The 19,597-nt window shown below is 39.2% G+C and overlaps 1 protein-coding gene across 4 annotated transcripts in view; it reads left to right on the forward strand.

Annotated features, from left to right (window-relative positions):
- Positions 1–19,359, forward strand: part of RPAP2 (RNA polymerase II associated protein 2) — a 101,489-nt gene extending 82,130 nt beyond the window's left edge. For 3 of the 4 annotated variants that reach the window (XR_009345518.1, XM_059138050.1, XM_059138052.1), the window contains one exon: positions 385–4,848. Coding sequence is in view for 1 of the 4 variants with exons in the window: in XM_059138052.1 (XP_058994035.1) it covers positions 385–397 (13 nt within the window). In the remaining 3 variants the exon portion in view is untranslated. Of the gene's footprint in view, positions 1–384; positions 4,849–17,936 lie in introns of those variants that run through there. The other variant, XM_059138051.1, reaches the window with a different exon arrangement.
- Positions 19,360–19,597: the final 238 nt, after the last annotated feature.

The following is a 19,597-nucleotide window of genomic DNA, read 5'->3' on the forward strand; positions in this document are numbered from 1 at the left end:
CCCTAGATTTTATTTTTTGACAGAGAGATATCACATGTAGGTAGAGAGGCAGGCAGAGAGAGAGAAAAGGAAGCAGGCTCCCTGCTGAGCAGAGAGCCTGACCCGGGGCTTGATCTCAGGACCCTGGGATCGTGACCCGACCTGAAGGCAGAGGCTTTAACCCACTGAGCCACCCAGGTGCCCCAAGGAGAGGATTTTCTTACTGACCTAGACCCATCATAGCCTTCCCTCAAGCTGAATGTGAATTGGGTCTATTCCATATAAACCACTATTGCTACATAATGAGGAAAAAATGCAGTGTGTACTGGGAAGACAACAACAGTGTTCCCAAAAGCTATTAAATATTTTAGATGTTTTATTCAAACTGTCTTTTTCGCTTCACAGGTATAATCCATGAAGACCAAATAGAAGATGAGCTTCTATTCATCATTTCTGGAATTCTAGCCATAGTAATGTTCTGGTGGTAACAGATAACTAGCTTTGTTCCAAGAAAGACCTTTACCTCCTTAGATTTCAGCCGCCTGGTTCCCAGTCCCTAACTGTACAGTGGCTTCCCCTAGATAGAGGAGAACCACTTTTCCAACAAGGATAACCAAGTCCTTGCATCCCTAGCTGTAAGACATAGTATTTCTATTTAATTGAAAAATGAAAAATGAAGTCGTAAGTTGAAACTTCAATAAATATTGGCCTTATTTTTTTCCTGGATGATTCCAGCCATTATATTGGTTGGCGAAACATTTGAGAACATTCCTATTTTGACATCACAATCTAAACTGTAGATTCTAAACAGTAAAAGGTTCAATAAATGCAATGTAAGATGAAGCCCTTTGAAAGTCTAATCATTATTCTTTTAAAGAAACTGCTATAAAATAGTACTGAACAATGTGGTTAATCTTACAAGTCTAAAACAGGAATATTCCACAATTTTCTGGACTTGAAAAAAAAAGGAAACTGTAGTTTGTTTTCAGAGTTTACACAGCTATTTCAAAATGTCTGTCATCATGCAAGCTACAAGGCCTCCAGAGCAGTTAAGGTAAGGGGGAGGGGGACTCAGACAATTTGGGAAGCTTTACTGGAGGGCCAAGAAACAAAATAAGAATCAGATCTACACTCTTGGACACTTGAGGAAGTGATAGCTGCTAGAAGTCTAACCATGGAAAGGGTCCAGAAAGCAGCCTTGTGGAATGGGGAGCTTAATAGATGAGAATCTACAAGTTCAGTAAGTCACAGACTACAATAGACAGAAATCAGTTGTTTTTGTATATTAGCAATGAAAAATTCAAAAAGCAAGAAAATTCCATTCAAAATAGCACCAGAAAGTATTTAGTATTTAGTAAATTTAACAAAAGAAGTATAAGATTTGTGGGGCTCCTGGGTGGCATAGTCAATTAAGCATCTAAATCTTGATTTCAGCTCCCATTCTGATCTCCGTGTCTTGAGATATGAGCCATGGGTCAGCTCACACGGAGTACGGCATCTGCTTGAGATTTGCTGTCCCTCTTCATCTGTCCCTCTGGCTCCTGCTCTCTGTCAAATATTTTAAGGTTGGGGGGGGCATCTGGGTGGCTTAGTCCAGGCAAGTGTCTGACTCAGTTTCTGCTCAGGTCATGGTCTCAGGGTTGAGAGATCAAGCCCCATGTTGGGCTCAGCACTCAGCGTGCAGTCTGCTTGAATATCTCTTTCCCTCTCCTTCTGCCTTCTGCTTGTGTGCTCACTCTAAAATAAAAAATCCTTAAAAATAAATAAAAGCGTAAAACTTCAAAAAGAGTGAGAGGCGCCTGGGTGGCTCAGTTGGTTAAGCATCTGCCTTCAGCTTGGATCCTGATCCCAGGGTTCTGGGATCAGGCCCCATTTCAGGCTCCCTGCTCAGCAGAAAGTCTGTTTCTCCCTCTCTGTCTCTCTGCTACTCCTCTGCTCATACTCTCTCTCAAATAAATAAAAATAAACATCTTTTTTTAAAAAGTTGTATAATGAGGGGTGCCTCGGTGGCTCAGGGGGTTAAGGCCTCTGCCTTCGGCTCAGGTCATAGTCTCAGGGTCTTGGGATTGAGCCCTGCATTAGGCTCTCTGCTCAGTGGGGAGCCTGCTTCCTCCTCTCTCTCTGCCTGCCTCTCTGCTGACTTGTGATCTCTGTCTGTCAAATACATAAAATCTTAAAAAGAAAAGGAATAGTGTTAAAAAAATAAATAAAAGTTGTATAATGAATATTATGAAACAGAAACATTAAAGAAGGTGTAGAGATATTCCATGTTTATGAATTAGAAGTTTCGATTGTTAAGATGATAGTCCTCCCCACATTGCTAATAGATCACTACAATCCCTCTCAAAATTCCAGTAGGCTATTTTGAAGTATTTCAAGCTGATCCTAAAATTTCTAGGGAAATACAAAGGATTTCCAAAATATCCAAGACAGTTCTGAAAAACACTTCCTGATCTCAAAACTTACTACAAAGCTATAGTAATCAATACAGTCTGATACTGATAGGCATAAAGATCAGTACAGCAGAGGTTCAGCTGGGAAGATGGCCAAGTAGGAGGATGTTAAGCTCTTCTTGCCCCATGGATACAAGTGGGTAACACCTCAGTATAAACCCAAAAGATGACCTGAAGCCTGGCAAGATAAACCCCACAACTAAATAAATGGTAGGCAAAAGGCCACATAGAAGAAGGTAGAAAGGGCCACGATGTGGTCTGGGAGCAAAGTGGACTAGGGCCATCCCCAGTGGGAAGGGAGCCTGTAGCACAAAGGACAGAAAACCAACTTTCACACTGGGGAGCCCATAAATGGGGAGGATGAATCCCCATAATACTTGCCTTTGAAAGTGAGAGGAGGCCAATTTCTTGAGTTCCTACAACCCAGTGGGACTTAAAAGGCTGGAATTTTTAAATCAGTGGCCTCAATTCCAGGAGAGCCTGGAGGGTATTAGGAAGCAGAGTTCCCATGCCTAAAGAATCTGAACAGATGCAGCACAGAACCAGAAGTTCGAAAAACACCAGGGGTAGATGGGAAGAAGGATTTGTTCATCTCAGAACATGGCCTGGAGAGAGGGATCACAGGAAGACCCATCCAGAAACAAAGGAGCTGACAGGTTCGATATCCCTCCATCCCCCACTGCCCCCCACATAAATAGTAGATGCCTGTAGGAATGATTGCAGCACCAACATTTATCACTTAACTTGGCTTACACGAAGCCCCACCCCTACACTTCTGTGAATCCACTCTTCCCAGTCACCGTCACCTTAGTCCAGTCACTGTGGGCCCCCTCTCCGAAAAGACTAGTGGAAACCTTGCCAACACCACATCTGACTGGCACATTGTGCAGAAATTCTGATCTGGGAGCAGATCATTTCACTAGCAGACCACCACACACCTTGCTAAATGCTGCCCACAATAGGCAAACACAGCCTCTGCAGACAACTGGACTGAAGGAAAAAAAAAGAGGGCAAGACAACAGTAGAGCACACACAACACCCATAGGAGACATTCCCTGAAGCACCAGGCCCCGGAGAACAACACTGCACCAAAAGACCTCTTCTATATGAGGCAATTATAGTTAAGAGCAAGAGAAGTAGCTGACTTTCCTAACACAAAGAAACAGACACAGGAAGTCAGACAAAACAAGGAGACAGAGGAATAGCTCTTAAATGAAAAAACAGGAACAAACCACAGCATGAGATCAAAGCAAAATATAAGTGATAGGCCTGATAAAAAATTTAAAGTATGATCATAAAGATACACATTAGACCTTAGACAAGAATGGAAGACATCAGTGAGACCCTTAACACATATATAAAGGAACTAATGAGAGATGAACAACACAATAAATGAAATTTAAAATACACTTGATGCAACACATAGCAGGCTAGATAAAGCAGAGGAAATAAAAATAACGACTTGAAGACAGTAATAGAAAGTAACCACGCTGAACAAAAGCAAGGAAAGAAAATTGTGCAGATTGAGAATAGGCTTAGAGAATTCAATGACTCCATTAGTGTAATAATGCATTATAGGGATTGCAGAAGAGAGAAAGGGTGGCAGAAAATTTATTTAAATAATAGCTGAAAAATTCCCTACACATCCAGGAGGCACAGAAATCTCCCCCATACCCTACTAAATTCAACACAAGGAATTCCACATCAGACACGTAGTAATTAAAATGGCAAAAAGTAGCAATAAGGAAAAAAAAATTACAGCTTTTTCAGCAGAAACTTTTCAGGCCAGAAGGGGTAGTGGGATATATTCAAGATGCTGAAAGGGTAAAACCTAGAGCCAAAAATATTCTATCTAGCAAGGATGTTGTTCAGAATATAAGGAGAGATAAGAACTTCTCAAAAGAGGAGTTCATGACCAGCTCTATAAGAAATATTAATGGGGACTCTGAGTGGAAAGGGAAAACCTTAGGTTGAAAGCATGAAATGTAGGAAAATGCAAAAGCAGTAAAAATAAGCATTTCTCTTAAAAAAAAAAAAAAAAAAAAAAGTCTGTCAAGGCTGGTGACTGGGTGGCTCAGTCAGTAAGGGTCTGCCTTCAGCTCAGGTCATGATCCCAGGATCAAGCCCCACATTGGGCTCCCTGCTTAACACGAACCCTGCTTCTTTCTCCCTCTTCCACTTCCCCTGCTTGTGTTCCCTCTCTTGGTGTGTCTCTCTCTGTCAAATAAATAAATAAAATCTTTGGGGGGGGAATCAGTCAAGGGATTCATACACACACAAGAAAGATGTAAAATATGATACCATATAACTGAAATTTGTAGGGGGAAAAGAGTAAAGAGTAAAGAATGTTTGAACTTAAGTGACCATCAACTGCTATATGCAGAAGATACCTAATGTTATCAAATAAAAAATAAAACAGTAACCAATATCAAAGAATAAAAAGAAAAGAAATCAAGTATATCACTGAAGAAAGCCAATAAACCATGAAAGCAAGGATCAGAGAAAATCTACAGAAACAACAAATAATCAACAAATTGGCAATAATTACTTACCAATAATTACTTTGAACATAGTGACTAAACACTCCAAATCAAAAGGTATAGGGTGATAGAGTAGATTAAGGAAAAAAGAAAAAAAAAAGATCCATCTTTCTGCTGCCTATAAGAGACTTGTTTCAGAGTGAAAGACACCTGCATACTAAAGGTAAGGGGATGGAGATATATTTATCAAGCTAATGGATGTCAAAAGAAAACTGGAGTAGCAATACTTAAATCAGACAAAATAGGCTTTAAAATGAAGACTGTAACAAGAGACAAAGAAGGACACTATATACCAAGAAAAGGAATAATCCAACAAAAGGATACAATAATTGTACATATTTATGCACCCAAAACGGGAGCACCCAAATAAATAACAGGTATAACAAACACGAAGTAATTGATAGCAATATAATAACAATAAGGGACTTTAATACCTACCTCACTCACACTGATGGACAGAACATCCAAACAGCAAATCAATAAGGAAACAATGACTTTGACATACTGGACCAAATAGATTTTACAGACATATTCAGAATATGCCATCCTAGAAGAACAGAATACACATTCTTTTCAAGTGCATATGGGATGTTCTCAAGACTAGATCATATTGTTAGGCTGCAAAATAAGTCTCAACAACAACAATAAGAACAAAGTAAAAAATAAAAGTCATATTGTGCATCTTTCCTACCACAACAGGATGGAAATCCATCACAAGAAAAAAATCTGGGAGAGAATACAAATACATGGAGGTTAAATAACATGCTACTAAACAGTGAATGGGTCAACCAAGAAGTCAATGAGAAAATCAAAAATTACATGGAAACAAATGAAAATGAAAACACAATAGTCCAAAATTTCTGGGATGGAGCAAAAGTGGTTCTAAGAGGGAAGTTTACAGAAATACATGCCTACCTCAAGAAGCAAGAAAACTCTCAAGCTACCTAACTTTAAACCTAAAGGAGCCAGAAAGAAACAACAAATGTAACCCCAAATAAGTAGAAGGAAGAAAATAATGAAGATTAGAGCAGAAATAAAATAGAAACTTAAAAAAAAAAAAAAAAATAGAGGGCTCCTGGGTGGCTCAGTGTGTTAAGCCTCTGCCTTCGGCTCAGATCATGATCTCAGGGTCTTGGGATTGAGCCCTGCATCAGGCTCTCTGCTCTGCAGGAAGCCTGCTTCCTGCTCTCTTTCTGCCTGCCTCTTTGCCTACTTGTGATCTCTCTGTCAAATAAACAAATAAAATCTGTTTAAAACAACAACAACAAAATAGAGCAGATCAATGAAACAAATGATTGGTTCTTTGAAAAGATCAACAAAATGGGTAACTTCAGCCAAACTCATTAAAAAAAGGGTGGGGGACCCAAGTAAACAAAATCACTAGTGAAAGTGGAGAAATAACCAACACCACAGAAATACAAACAATCATAACAGAATATTAAGAAAATCTAAATGCCAACAAAATGGACAACTTAGAAGAAATGGATAAATTCCTAGAAACCTATTTATGTTACCAAAACTAAAGCAGGAAGAAATAGAAAATTTGAACAAATGGACAGTAATTAAATTAAATTAGATAATCAAAACACTTCCAAAAACCAAAAGTCCAAGATCAGACAGCCTCATAGATGAATTCTACCAAACATTTAAAGAATTAATACATATCACTTTCAAACTCTTCCAAAAAATACTAGAGGAAGGAAAACTTCCAAATTCAGTCTATGAGGCCAAAACCAGATAAAGACACCACTAAATAAATAAATAAATAGATATGCCAGTATCACTCATGAATGTAGATGCAAAAATCCTCAACAAAATATTAGCAAACCCAGTCCAACAGTACATTTAAACAAAAAAATCATTCACCACAGTCAAGTGAGATTTACTACAGGATGCAAGGCTGACTCAATATGTGCAAAACAATCAATGTGATAAATCAATAAGAGGATAAAAACCATATGATCATTTCAGTAGATGCAGGAAGAGCAACTGACAAACTACAATTCATTCATGATGGAAACTGTCTGCACAGCAGGTCTAGAGGGAACATACCTCAACATAATGGAGGCCATATGTGAAAAACCCACAGCCAGCATCATACTCGGTGGTAAAAAACAGAGCTTTTCCCTAAGATCAGGAATAAGACATGGATGTCCACTGTTACTTTTTTTTTTTTTTAAGATTTATTTTAGAAAGCATGCATGAGTGAACACCCAACAAGGTGGCAGGAGGAGAGGGAGAGAAACTTTAGTAGACTCCACACTGAGCACAGAGCTTGATGTGGGGCTCAATCCCACGATCCTGAGATCACCACCTTAGCTGAAACCAAGAGTCTGACCCCTAACTGACTGTGGCACTTAGGTGTTCTTCTCATTACTTTTATTCAGTGTAGTACTGGAAGTCCTAGCCACAGCAACTCAATAACATAAATAAAAGGCATCCAAATTTGTAAGGAAGAAGTAAAAGTTTTACTCTGTAGATGACACAATAGTATATAATATAGAAAATCCTAAAGACTCCACCAAAAAACTACTAAAATGAAAATGTGAATTCAGTAAAGATACAGGATACAAAAACTAATGTAGAGAAATCTGTTGCATTCTTTAATAATGAAACAGCAGAAAGAAATTAAGAAAACAATCCCATTTACAATTATACCAATAATTATAAACTATCAAAGAATAAACTTAATCAAAGAGGTAAAAGACCTGTATTTGGAAAACTATAAAACATTTGTGATATTGAAGATGAAACAAGAGGGGTGCCTGGGCGGCTCAGCCAGTTAAGCATCTGACATGGGCTCAGGTCATGATCCTAGGGTCCTGGGATTGAGCCCCAAATTGGACTTCCTGCTCAGTGGGGAGTTTGTTTCCCCCTCTGCCTCTGCTCCCACCCCTGCTCATGCTCATACATTCTCTGTCAAATAAATAAAATCTTAAAAAAAAAAAAAAAAGATCACACAAATGTAAAGACTATTCCATGCTAATGAATTGGAAGAACAAATATTGTTAAATGTCTATAGTACTGGGGCACCTGGGTGGCTCAGTGGGTTAGGCCTCTGCCTTCGGCTCATGTCATGGTCTCAGGTTCCTGTGATTGAGCCCCGCATCTGGCTCTCTGTTCGGCAGGGAGCCTGCTTCCTCTTCTCTCTCTGCCTGCCTCTCTTCCTGCTTGTGATCTCTGTCAAACAAATAAAATCTTAAAAAAAAAAAAAAAAATGTCTATAGTACCCAAAGCAATCTATATATTTCATACAATCTCTATCAAAATACTAATAGCATTTTTCACAGAACTAAAACAAACAATTCTAAAATTTATAGTGAACCACAAAAGACCTTGAACAGCCAAAGCAATCATGAAAAATAAAAAACTAGGGCAACTGGGTGGCTCAGCTGGTTAAGCATCCGACTCTTGATTTTGGTTCAGGTCATGATCTCAGGGTCATGAGATTGAGGGATTGAGGCCTGCGTCTCGCTCTGTGGTCAGTGGGCAGTCTACTTGAGATTCTCCCTCTCTTCCTGCTCTTCTTTGACCTCTCTCCAATAAAAAAAATCTTTATCTTGTGTGTGTGTGTGTGTATTATGTTAGTCACCATACAATATATCATTAGTTTTTAATTAAGGAGGGCACTGGGGGTTATAGGTAAAAAACAAAAACAAACAAAAAAAAAACTTTGAAAAAATTGGAGGTATCACAATTCCAGATTTTGCTATATTGCAAAGTGGTACTAATTTAAACAGTATGGTACTGGCACAAAAACGGACACATAGATCAATGGGATGGAACAGAAAACTCAGAAAAAGACCTACAATTCTATGGTCAATTAATCTTCCACCAAGGAGAAATAAATGTGCAGTGAGAAAAACATAGTCTCTTCAACAAATGATGCTGAGAAAACCGGACATCCACATGCTAAAGATGGAAACTGGACCACTTCTTACACCATGCACAAAAGTAAACTTATAAATGGATTAAAGACTTAAATGTGAGACCTGAAACCATAAAAATCCTAGATGAGAGGATAGGCAGTAATGTCTCTGACTATATAGGTCTCCTGAGGCAAGGGAAATAAAAACAAGAACTACTGGGATGACATCAACATGAAGTTTCTGGCGGTGAAGGAAACAATCAAGAAAACTAAATGGCAACTATTGAAGATGAGAGGATACCTGCGAATGACATATGCAGTATAGTTTTAGTACCCAAAATATATAAAGAACTAATACAACTCAATACCCACAGAACAAATAATCCAAGTAAAAAATGAGTAGAACATATGAACTGACATTTCTCCAAAGACATCCAGATGGCCAAAAGACACATTAAAAGATGCTCAGCAGCACTCATCATAAGCAACATACAAATCAAAACCACAATGAAGTATCACCCCACATCTGTCAAAATGATAAACATCAAAAACACAAGAAACAACAAGTGTTGGCAAGGGTGTGGAGAAAAATGAACTCTCCTGCACTGTTGGTAGGAATGCAAACTGGTGCAGACACTATTGAAAACAGTATGGATGTTCCTCAAAAAATTATATATAGGCCTACCCTATAATCCAGTAATTGCACTACTGGGTATTTATCCAGTAGTAAAAGTAATTCAAAGGAATATACAGCATTATTTACAATAGCCAAACTATGGAACCTGCCTATGTGTCCATCAATAGATGAACGGATAAAGAAGATGTGGCATTTATATACAATGGAATATATTTTTCAGCCATAAAAAAAGAATGGAACCGGGACGCCTGGGTGGCTCAGTTGGTTAAGCAGCTGCCTTCGGCTCAGGTTATGATCCCAGCATCCTGGGATCAAGTCCCACATCGGGCTCCTTGCTCAGCAGGGAGCCTGCTTCTCCCTCTGCCTCTGCCTGCCATTCTGTCTGCCTGTGCTCACTCTCTTTCCCTCTCTCTCTCTGACAAATAAATAAAAATCTTTAAAAAAAAAAAAAAAAGAATGGAACCTTGCCATTTGCAAGGACATGGACAAGGCTAGACAGTACAATGCTAAGTGAGTAAGTCAGAGAAAGACAAATGCCATATGATTTCACTCATATGTGGAATTTAAGAAACAAAACAAAAAAGCACAGGAAAGAGAGAAACCAAGAAACAGACTTTTAAAAAAAAGATTTTCTTTATTTATTTGACAGACAGAGATCACAAGTGGGCAGAGAGGCAGGTGGGGAGGAGGGATGGGGAAGCAGGCTAAATAAATTCAAGCTAAATAAATTCAAAGAGGATAAGAAACCTAAATGTCAGAGCTGGAAGTATATAACTTTGAGAGCAAACAGAAGAAAACTTGCATGAAATTGGTTTACAATGAGAGTTCTTATATATGATGACAAACATTCAATCGATAAATTATGGATTATACTTTTGAAACTTTCTGAATTAAAACTGACTTAAAATTTTCTGACTGAAACGGACTTAAAACTTTGTCAGACTTCATCAAATAGAAGAGGAAGGAAAACTTTCAAACTCATTCTATGAGGTCAGCATTAATACTGAAAATAAAACTACAGGCCAATATCTACAATGAATAGAACACAAAAAAACCCTCAACAAAATATTAGCAAACCAAATTCAACAATACATTTAAGAAGTTGTTCACAATAATCAAGTAAGATTTATTCCAGGGATACAAATGTGGATCAATATTTGCAAATCAATATATCACATTAGTAAGACAAAGGATAAAAACCGTATGATCATCGTACATCTATTCATGAGTAAAACTCTCAACAAAATGAGTTTAGAGGAACATACCTAAACATAATAAAGTCCATGTATGAAAAACCCACAGCCAACATCACACTCAATGGTGACAAACAGCTTTTCCTCGGAGGTCAGGAACAAGACAAGGATGTCCATTTTCTCACCACTTTTATTCAACACAATCCCAACAACAGCAATCAGACAACATAAATAAATAAAAGGAATCAAAATCGGTAAGGAAGAAGTAAAACTGTCACTACTTACAGAAGATGTGATACTATATCTAGAAAACCCTAAAGACTCCACCAAAAAACCTAGCAGAACTGATAAATGAATTCAGTCAAGTTGCAGTACAAAATTTACAGAAATCCATTGCATTTCTTTACACTAATAATGAAATAGCAGAAAAAGAAATAAAGGTAACAATCCCATTTACAATTATTCCAAAAAGAATAAAATACCTATAGGTCTTTAAATTCCTCCTTAGTTAAGGAGGTGAAAGACCTGTACTCTGAAAGGAATTGCATTCCATGCTCATGGTTTGGAAGAATTAATACCGTTAAAATGTCCATACGACCCTAAGCAATCTACAGATTCAATGTAATCCCCACAAAAATACCAATAGCATTTTTCACAGAACTAGAACAAATAATCTTAAAATTTGTATTGAATCACAAAGACCTCAAAATAGCTAATGAAAGCTTGAGAAAGAAGAACAAAGCTGGAGATAACATAATTCCAGAATAAGCATACATTATAAAGGTACAGTAATCAGAAGCGTGTATAGTACTGGAACAAAAATAAATAGATCAATGGAACAGAATAGCCCAGAAATAAACCCATGCTTATATGGCTAACTAATCTACAACAAAAGAGGCAAGATTACACAATGGAGAAAAGACAATCTTTTCAATTAATGGTGCTGGGAAAACTGGACAGCCACATGCAGAGGAGTGAAACTGGACCACTTTCTCACCCATACACAAATTAATCTCAAATGGATTAAAGATGTAAATGTGAGCCCTGAAACCATAAAAATCCTAGAAGAAAACAGAGGCAGTAACCTCTCTGACATCAGCCTTAGCAAATTTGTCTAGCTATGTCACTTCAGGCAATGGAAACAAAAGCAAAAATTAACTATTGAGACTATCCCAAAATAAAAAGCTTTTGCACAGCAAAGCTTTTACCTTAACAAAATGAAAAGGCAACCTACTGAATGGGAGAGGCTATTTGCAAAAGATAGATCTGATAAGGGGTTAATATCCAAAATATATTAAGAACTTATACAACTCAGCACCAAACAAATTCCAATTAAAAATAGGCAAAGGATGGGGCGCCTGGGTGGCTCAGTGGGTTAAGCCACTGCCTTCGGCTCAGGTCATGATCTCAGGGTGCTGGGATCGAGTCCCGCGTCGGGCTCTCTGCTCAGCAGGGAGCCTGCTTCCTCCTCTCTCTCTGCCTGCCTCTCTGCCTGCTTGTGATCTCTCTCTGTCAAATAAATAAATAAAATCTTTAAAAAAAAAAAAATAGGCAAAGGAAATGCACACCAAGAAAATAATCCAATTTAAAAATGCACAGAAGACATAAGCAGACATTTCTCCAAAGACAAACAGATGGCCAACAGACACATGAAAAGATGCTCAACAGCACTCATCATCAGCAACACGCAAATCAAAACCACAATGAGGTACTACCTTGTACCTGTCAGACTGGCTAAAATAAAAAACAAAAGAAATGAGTGTTGGCGAGGATGTTGAGAAAAAAGAACTCTCTTGCATGACTTACGGTGCAGCCACAGTAAAATAACATATAGAGAGGTCCTTCAAAAAAGGAAAAATAAAATGGCCATATGATCCAGTACTTGCACTGCTGGGTATTTACCCAGGGAATATAAAAACACTAAGTCCCTATGTTTACTGCAGCATTATTTACAATAGCCAAACTGTGGAAGCAACCCAAGTGTCCATCCACAGATGAACGGATAAAGAGGAGGTGGTGTTTGTGTATACTGTGTGTGTATATATAAATATATAAATATATTTATAAATATATATATATATAAATATATATATATATATAAATATATATAAATATATTTATAAATATATAAATATATATATAAATATATACACACACAATGGAGTATTACTTAACCATAAAAAAAGATGGACCTAGCAAGAATAATGCTAAGTTAAATAAGTCTGAGAAAGACAAATTCCATATGATCTCACTCACATGTAGAACTCAAGAAACATGAAGAAAAAAAGAGACAAAGCAAAAAAAATAGACTCTTAACTCTACAAAACAAACAGGGTTACCAAAGGGGAAGTGGGTAGGGGGTGGGTAAAATTGGTGAAAGGAATTAAGTACAAGTACACTTATAATGAGCATGGAATTATGTGCAGAATTGTTGTATCACTGTGTTGTACACCTGAAACTAATATAACACTATGCTAATTATACTAGAATCAAAATATTTTTTAAAAGTAGGCAGAGGGCTGGCTGGCTGGTACAGTAGGTTAAGTGTCCAACTCTTGCTTTCAGGTCAGATCATGATCCCAGGGTCCTGAGAGGGAGCCCCACGTCAGACTCCACACTCAGCACAGAGTCTGATTGAGATGCTCTCCCTCACTTGCACTCTAATAAATCAATCTTTAAAAAAATAAAATAAAAAATGGACAGAGGGCCTGAATAGAAATTTTTTCAAAGACAACAGATGGCCAACAGACACATGAAAAAATGCTCAATAGTACTAATCATGCACATCAAAACCATAATGACATATCACCACAAACTAGTACAGATAGCTAAAATAAAAAAGACAAGAATAACAAGTAGTAACAAGGATATGAAGAAGACAGCTCTTGTGCTTTGCCGGAAGGAGAGTTAAATCAACACAGCCACTGGGGAAAACACTATGGAGCTTCCTCAAAAAATTAAAAATGAAATACCACATGATCCAGTAAACCCATTATTGGGTATTACCCAAAGAAAACAAAAATACAAAATCAAAAGGATATATGCACCTCTATGTTTACTGCAGCATTCTTTTCTTTTTAAAGATTTTTAAAATTTATTTGACAGAGAGAGGCACAGTGAGACAGGGAAAACAAGCAGGGGGAGTGGGAGAGGGAGAAGAAGGCTTCCTGCTGAGCAGGGAGCCCGATGTGGGGCATGAACCCAGGATCCTGAGATCATGACCTGAGCCGAAGGCAGGCGCCCAGGCACCCCTATTGCAACATTATTTACAATAGCCAAGATATGGCACAACCCAGTTCTGATGATGAACCCAAGCTCAACAACAGATGGAACAAAGAGGTGATGTGTACACACACACACACACACACACACACACACACACACACACTCACTTACAAACACACACATATACATGCAATGGATTATTACTCTGTCATAAAAAAGAATGAAATCTTGCCATTTGTGACAACAAGGATGGACCTAGAGGGTATTACTCTAAGTGAAATAAGTCCGAGAAAGAGAAATACGATATGATTTCACTTATGTGTGGAATCTAAAAAACAAACAAAAAAGACTTTTCAATACAGTGATCAAACTGGTAGTTGCCAGAGGGGATAAGTTTAGAGAGATGGGCAAACTGATGAAGGGGATTAAGAGGCAACAACTTCCAGTTATTAAAAAAAAATGTCATGGAGATGAAAAACAACATAGAGAAAATAGTAATATTTTAATAATGCTGTATGGTGACAGATGTGACCATAATTAAGATGAATACTGATTAATGTATAAAATTGTTGAATTAATGTTATACAACTGAAACTATTAACACTGCATGTTAGTTAAATGTCAATGAAAAAAAAAAAGACAAGAAATAACAAGGGTCGGCAAGGATGGGAGAAAAGAGAACCTTCGAGCACTGTTGGTGGAAATGTAAATTGGTGCAGACGCTATGGAAAACAGTAACAGAGGTTCCTCAAAAAATTGAGGTAGAGGGATGCCTGGGGTGCTCAGTGAGTTAAGTGTCTGCCTTTGGCTTAGGTCATGATCTTGGGTCCTTGGGTCAAGCCCCACGTAGGGCTCCCTGGTCAGCAGCGAGTCTGCTTCTCCCTCTGCCCCTCCCCCCACTTGTGCACAGGCCCTCTCTCTCAATTGATAAAATCTTTTTTAAAAATTTAAGTTGAATTACCATATGACCCAGTAAATTCTGCTTCTGGGTATTTATCCAAAGGATACAAAAGCACTAATTCTAAAAGATATCTGTACCCCCATGTTCACTGCAGTACTATTTACAATAGCCAAGACAGGGGAGCAACTTAAGTGTCCATTGACTAATTAATGAATAAAGAAAATGTGGCACATATACACAGGAGAATATTACATATCCATAAAAAAGGATAAGAATAGGGAAAGGAAAAACACCACCTTCACCAAGTAATGAAGGTTCCCGTCTGTCCCTGATGCTGTCATGTGTGTGTCATATGCCCCCTGATATATGTGATGAGAAGGCACTTCACTTCTGTGGTATTCTTCCCCAAAACCATAACCTGGGTCTAATTATGTAAAATCAGACAAATTCAGTTTGGGCACACTTCCTCAGGAAATGTGACCAGTACCCCTCAAGGCTCAAAGTCACGAAATACAAGGGAAGACTGAAAATTTGTCACAGACTAGGCGATACATGCCCATTAAATCCAGTATAGTATCCTGGTATGGATCAGAACAGAAAAGAGGACATTAATAGAAAAACTGGTCTGGAGTTTAAGTAATACGAATAAGCCATTACAGTTTCTGAGTTTTAACAGATGCACCAAGGAAATGCAAAATGTAAATAATGGGGGAAGGTGGGTAAGGAGTATGTGGGAATTCTGTACTTTTCTGCAACTTTCTGTAAATCTAATTATTTCAAAATTTAAAAGTTCATTTTAAAAAACAAAACAAAACAAAACAAAACAAATTGGCTGGCCATAAGAAGGGATGCAAAGATAAGAGAAGCATTGCCCTCAGAATCTTCTGCCTTCCTACAGGAAGGAGCCATGATCAGGTTAAACACCTTGAAGGAAACTGCACCCTGGTTTGCCTGGGGCAGTCCCTAGTTTATACCCATTATCTCAGAATCATGCTTAATTACAAGCACCCCCTTTTACTTCTAAAAGTACCGATTTGGACATTAAATTTTATGGTCACACCACCTAAAAGCACAGAGTATGCTGCGGTGGCCAGAGATAAGAAGGAACACTTGTGGTGCCAGGGAAGGATAGGATGAGGGTTAAGAAGTGGAAACAAGGGGGTAGGAAAGAGGAGGTCTGGCCCAGACAGGGGCAGCCTCAAGACGAATGGCCCAGAGGCAAGTACCTCCCAACATGTATTCTTTTTAAGACAAGGAAATCTGAAGTTGGAGAAAACAGAAAAGCAGCAAACATGATTAAGAAGATGGAGTCATGGGCTCCTGGGTGGCTCAGTGGGTTAAGTCCTCTGCCTTCAGCTCAGGTCGTGATCCCAGGGTCCCAAGGTCAGGATCAGCCCCCGCACTGGGCTGTCTGCTCATCAGGGAACCTGCTTCCTCCTCTCTCTGCCTGCCTCTCTGCCTACTTGTGATCTCTGTCAGTCAAATAAATAAAATCTTAAAAAAAAAAAAAAAAGATGGGGTCAAATAGAGTTGGGAGCACATTAAAAGGACTAGCACTCTGCTGGGGCAGTATGTATTTTCAGGAAGATGGGAAGGAAAGGGACTCTACCACCCTACAAATGAAAAACCTACAAAAATCAACTTTCTTGAGAAAGATCCTTTTCCCTGGGGCCCTTGCTTCTTCTTCCTTAACTTTTCCTATACTTTCTCTTGATATATATACGGAGCTCCAGCTCACCCAAGCTAACTCTCAAGGTATTGCAAGATATCTCTAGATACGGATATTGCCATTCGTTCATCTCTCAACATATACAAGATTCAAGCAGCTGCTGCCCCAGCCTTGGGTGTCTGACCCAAACTGCGGTTCAGTCATACGCTCTGCTGACTCAGAGCCTGCTCGCCTCCTCCCCAGAACACTAGTCCTTGACCTCCCACGTGGCCTTCTTTGCTATTGAAGTAAAGGGTCACCCTCAATAAAGCATAACCCTCAAGCCTTCTTGTGAACTCCAAATTTCAGAGAACGGGAAGAAATGTTTGACAAAAACCCTGTTGCTCTTTCAGGGAAGGAGGCTGCATTCTAAATAGTTTTACTTCGAAAAGTAAACTGTGATTCAGTTTCACTTTCTATTTAAATACTTCAGGAACTACTTCATATGCTATTATTTTCAGAGAATGTGGACTTTATGTATTTTTTAAATCTTGTCCTTTGAATCATTTCATTCCCATGTGATTCTCAAACACTTAAAAATCCCCCAAAATACCACCAAGCTTGATATACTTCATGGAGTCTCTCTACGGGGTTATCTAGCATCTTCTGCTTGGAGTCAAGTCCAAAAACCAGCTGATCTGCTTACTTTTGAAGATTTATCTAGACCAAAGTAAGCGATACCATTCTAAAATCTGAGTATCTTTGGGGTGCCTGGGTGGCTCAATGGGTTAGGCCGCTGCCTTCAGCTCAGGTCATGATCTCAGGGTCCTGGGATCGAGTCCCGCATCAGGCTCTCTGCTCAGCAGGGAGTCTGCTTCCCTCTCTTTCTCTCTGCCTGCCTCTCCGTCTACTTGTGATTTCTGTCAAATAAATAAAATCTTAAAATAAAATAAAAACAAAAATAAAATAAAATCTGAGTATCTTTAATAGCTGCACACTACATGCCCTGGTAGAAAAACAAGAGTAAGAATGTCTAGAAGCCCATCTCTCCCGGGCTGTGGGTACAGTGGGGAGCAGCGGACTTTTCCTCTGCAACGTGCCCAGGAGGCCTGGGCAACTGGGCCTGGCTTCTGTGGCCTCTGCTGCCCAACATGGAGGCTGAGAGGTGTGGGGCAGTGGTGACTGAGGATGCCCTCAAGGCCACAGATAAAATTCTCCGATCAAATTTGTTCTTCCTCCATGAAACCTGCTTTCTCTGGGAACTCCTATCTTCCAAATTAAAGCAGCAGAATAGGGACTTTCATAAAACCTGCGCCACCCCGCCCTCTAGTCTCTAAATTTTCAAAATTCCTTAAATTTCCTTTTGCGTGTCCTTCCCTCAGCAAAAGTGCTCATGTTTTAGAAAACTGACTGCCAATAAAGTAACAGGGAGGTAGAATTAGACCAAACATGATTCTATGAGAGCAGTGACCCCAAGCTATTCCCTCTACAGGAGTAGGCCTCACTTCTGGAGCCAGTGAAGAGAAGCCCACTCCAAGGTGTTAGTCTTCAGGTGGCTTCCCAGCAAGTCTGCAGTCATAACCAAAGCAAAGGAGAATATTGCATGACTTCAGAAGAAAGCCGGCCACTTTGCAACATCTTCAGGAAATTCTGCACTCCCCTAGGGCTTGCAAAACTCCCTATCTCTTGCAGCCCAAAGGCAAGATCTCAGTCACTTAGTTCTAGTTTGCATAACTAAAGAAAGTGGAAGCTGGTTGTTTTCTGAGTGACCCTTGGCCCAACCAAGCTCTCCTAATAAGCTCACAGAAATAAGAAAGCAATAAAATAAACTACTGCAGCAGTGAGAACTTGTACTACTCACATGAGCAGGAAAAGCCAGGCCCCTGGGTGTTCATCTGACCCCTTAATCTGTGAGGGTCCCATGGCTAAAGCAGCGTCCACTGAAGGTACTCTAAGATTATTCTTTTGAAGATGACATATGTGCTACTTAATGTATTAATTTCATGTCATAATCCATAAGACTTTTCAGAGAAACAATTTACTAAAATTTTCTATAATACCTTTTATCTTCCTTTTTGATATGGAAAACCGTAGGCTATGATCTGTTTTTTACCTTCTTAACCTCTTTCTGGTCCTTCTTCCCCTGTCCTATTAACATATTATCCAACTCTGGGGAAAAAATTAAAACACATACATACAGAGGTTCAGAGCCATATCCAGTACGACCACACAGTGAGGAGAAAGTCCACCTTCAAAGCAAGCAGAGCAGCTCTACTCTTCCACATGGGGCATCCAGACAGATTTCCTTTGTACAAACAGTCTCACTACTGGTGGAAAATTTTTGAAAATCACTGAGTTACTCTAAATCCCCTCACTTTAAAGAAGCACAAATCAAAACACAGATAGGTTTACTTGGCAGGAGGTTACTTTTAGCAGAACAATCGCTAGAAACCAGACCTCAAGCTCCTAGTCCGTGGCAGCAAAAAAGCCCAATTAGTTTAGGAGGGACAGAAGAAGCGCCACATGGGCCTCTTTCAATCAAAAGCCACCTGGGATTAGGGCAGCCACCCTGTCTGCGGAGCTAAACTAAGAGCCCTCCCCACCACCCCCACTTCCGTTGCAGAACAAGGGTCATGGCCACGGGAGAGCTGAACCTGTGGACTGGGTTCTGGTTTGAATCAGAGCACAACTTGGTTTTTAAGCCCAGAATTTTTTTGCTTGGATACGCCAGCCTTGGTTAGAAGTTGAGAGACCTAGCAGCCCTTGGCTTTTCAGAGTTTGAGAAAGCAACTCAGTTGCACTAGAACAGAGAAGGAATATTTACTAAGTGGGAGAGGAAGCTGCTGCTGAAGACCTTTATAAGCCACTTCTGTAAGGTTCACTTCAATAAAACCAGTAAACATACCTATCACAACTTTGTTCTCTCTGTGAGTAAAACCTTGAGCATTCGTGTGTGTGTGTGTGTGTGTGTGTGTGTGTAAAGTGACATAGCAAGCAAGCAAGCTAGCTTGCTCATTTTAGCAAGACCGAGGGTATCTACAGAAGTGAGGTTCTGGGTCATTTTGAGGATGGGAGTAATAAATTTAGCATTAATATGAAGGTCTGTGGCAATTTCTGGATTCCTTTTTTTAGAAATAGATATATGAAATTTCA

Source organism: Mustela lutreola, chromosome 10 (genome assembly GCF_030435805.1).
Source record: "Mustela lutreola isolate mMusLut2 chromosome 10, mMusLut2.pri, whole genome shotgun sequence".
Classification (NCBI taxonomy): Eukaryota; Metazoa; Chordata; class Mammalia; order Carnivora; family Mustelidae; genus Mustela; species Mustela lutreola.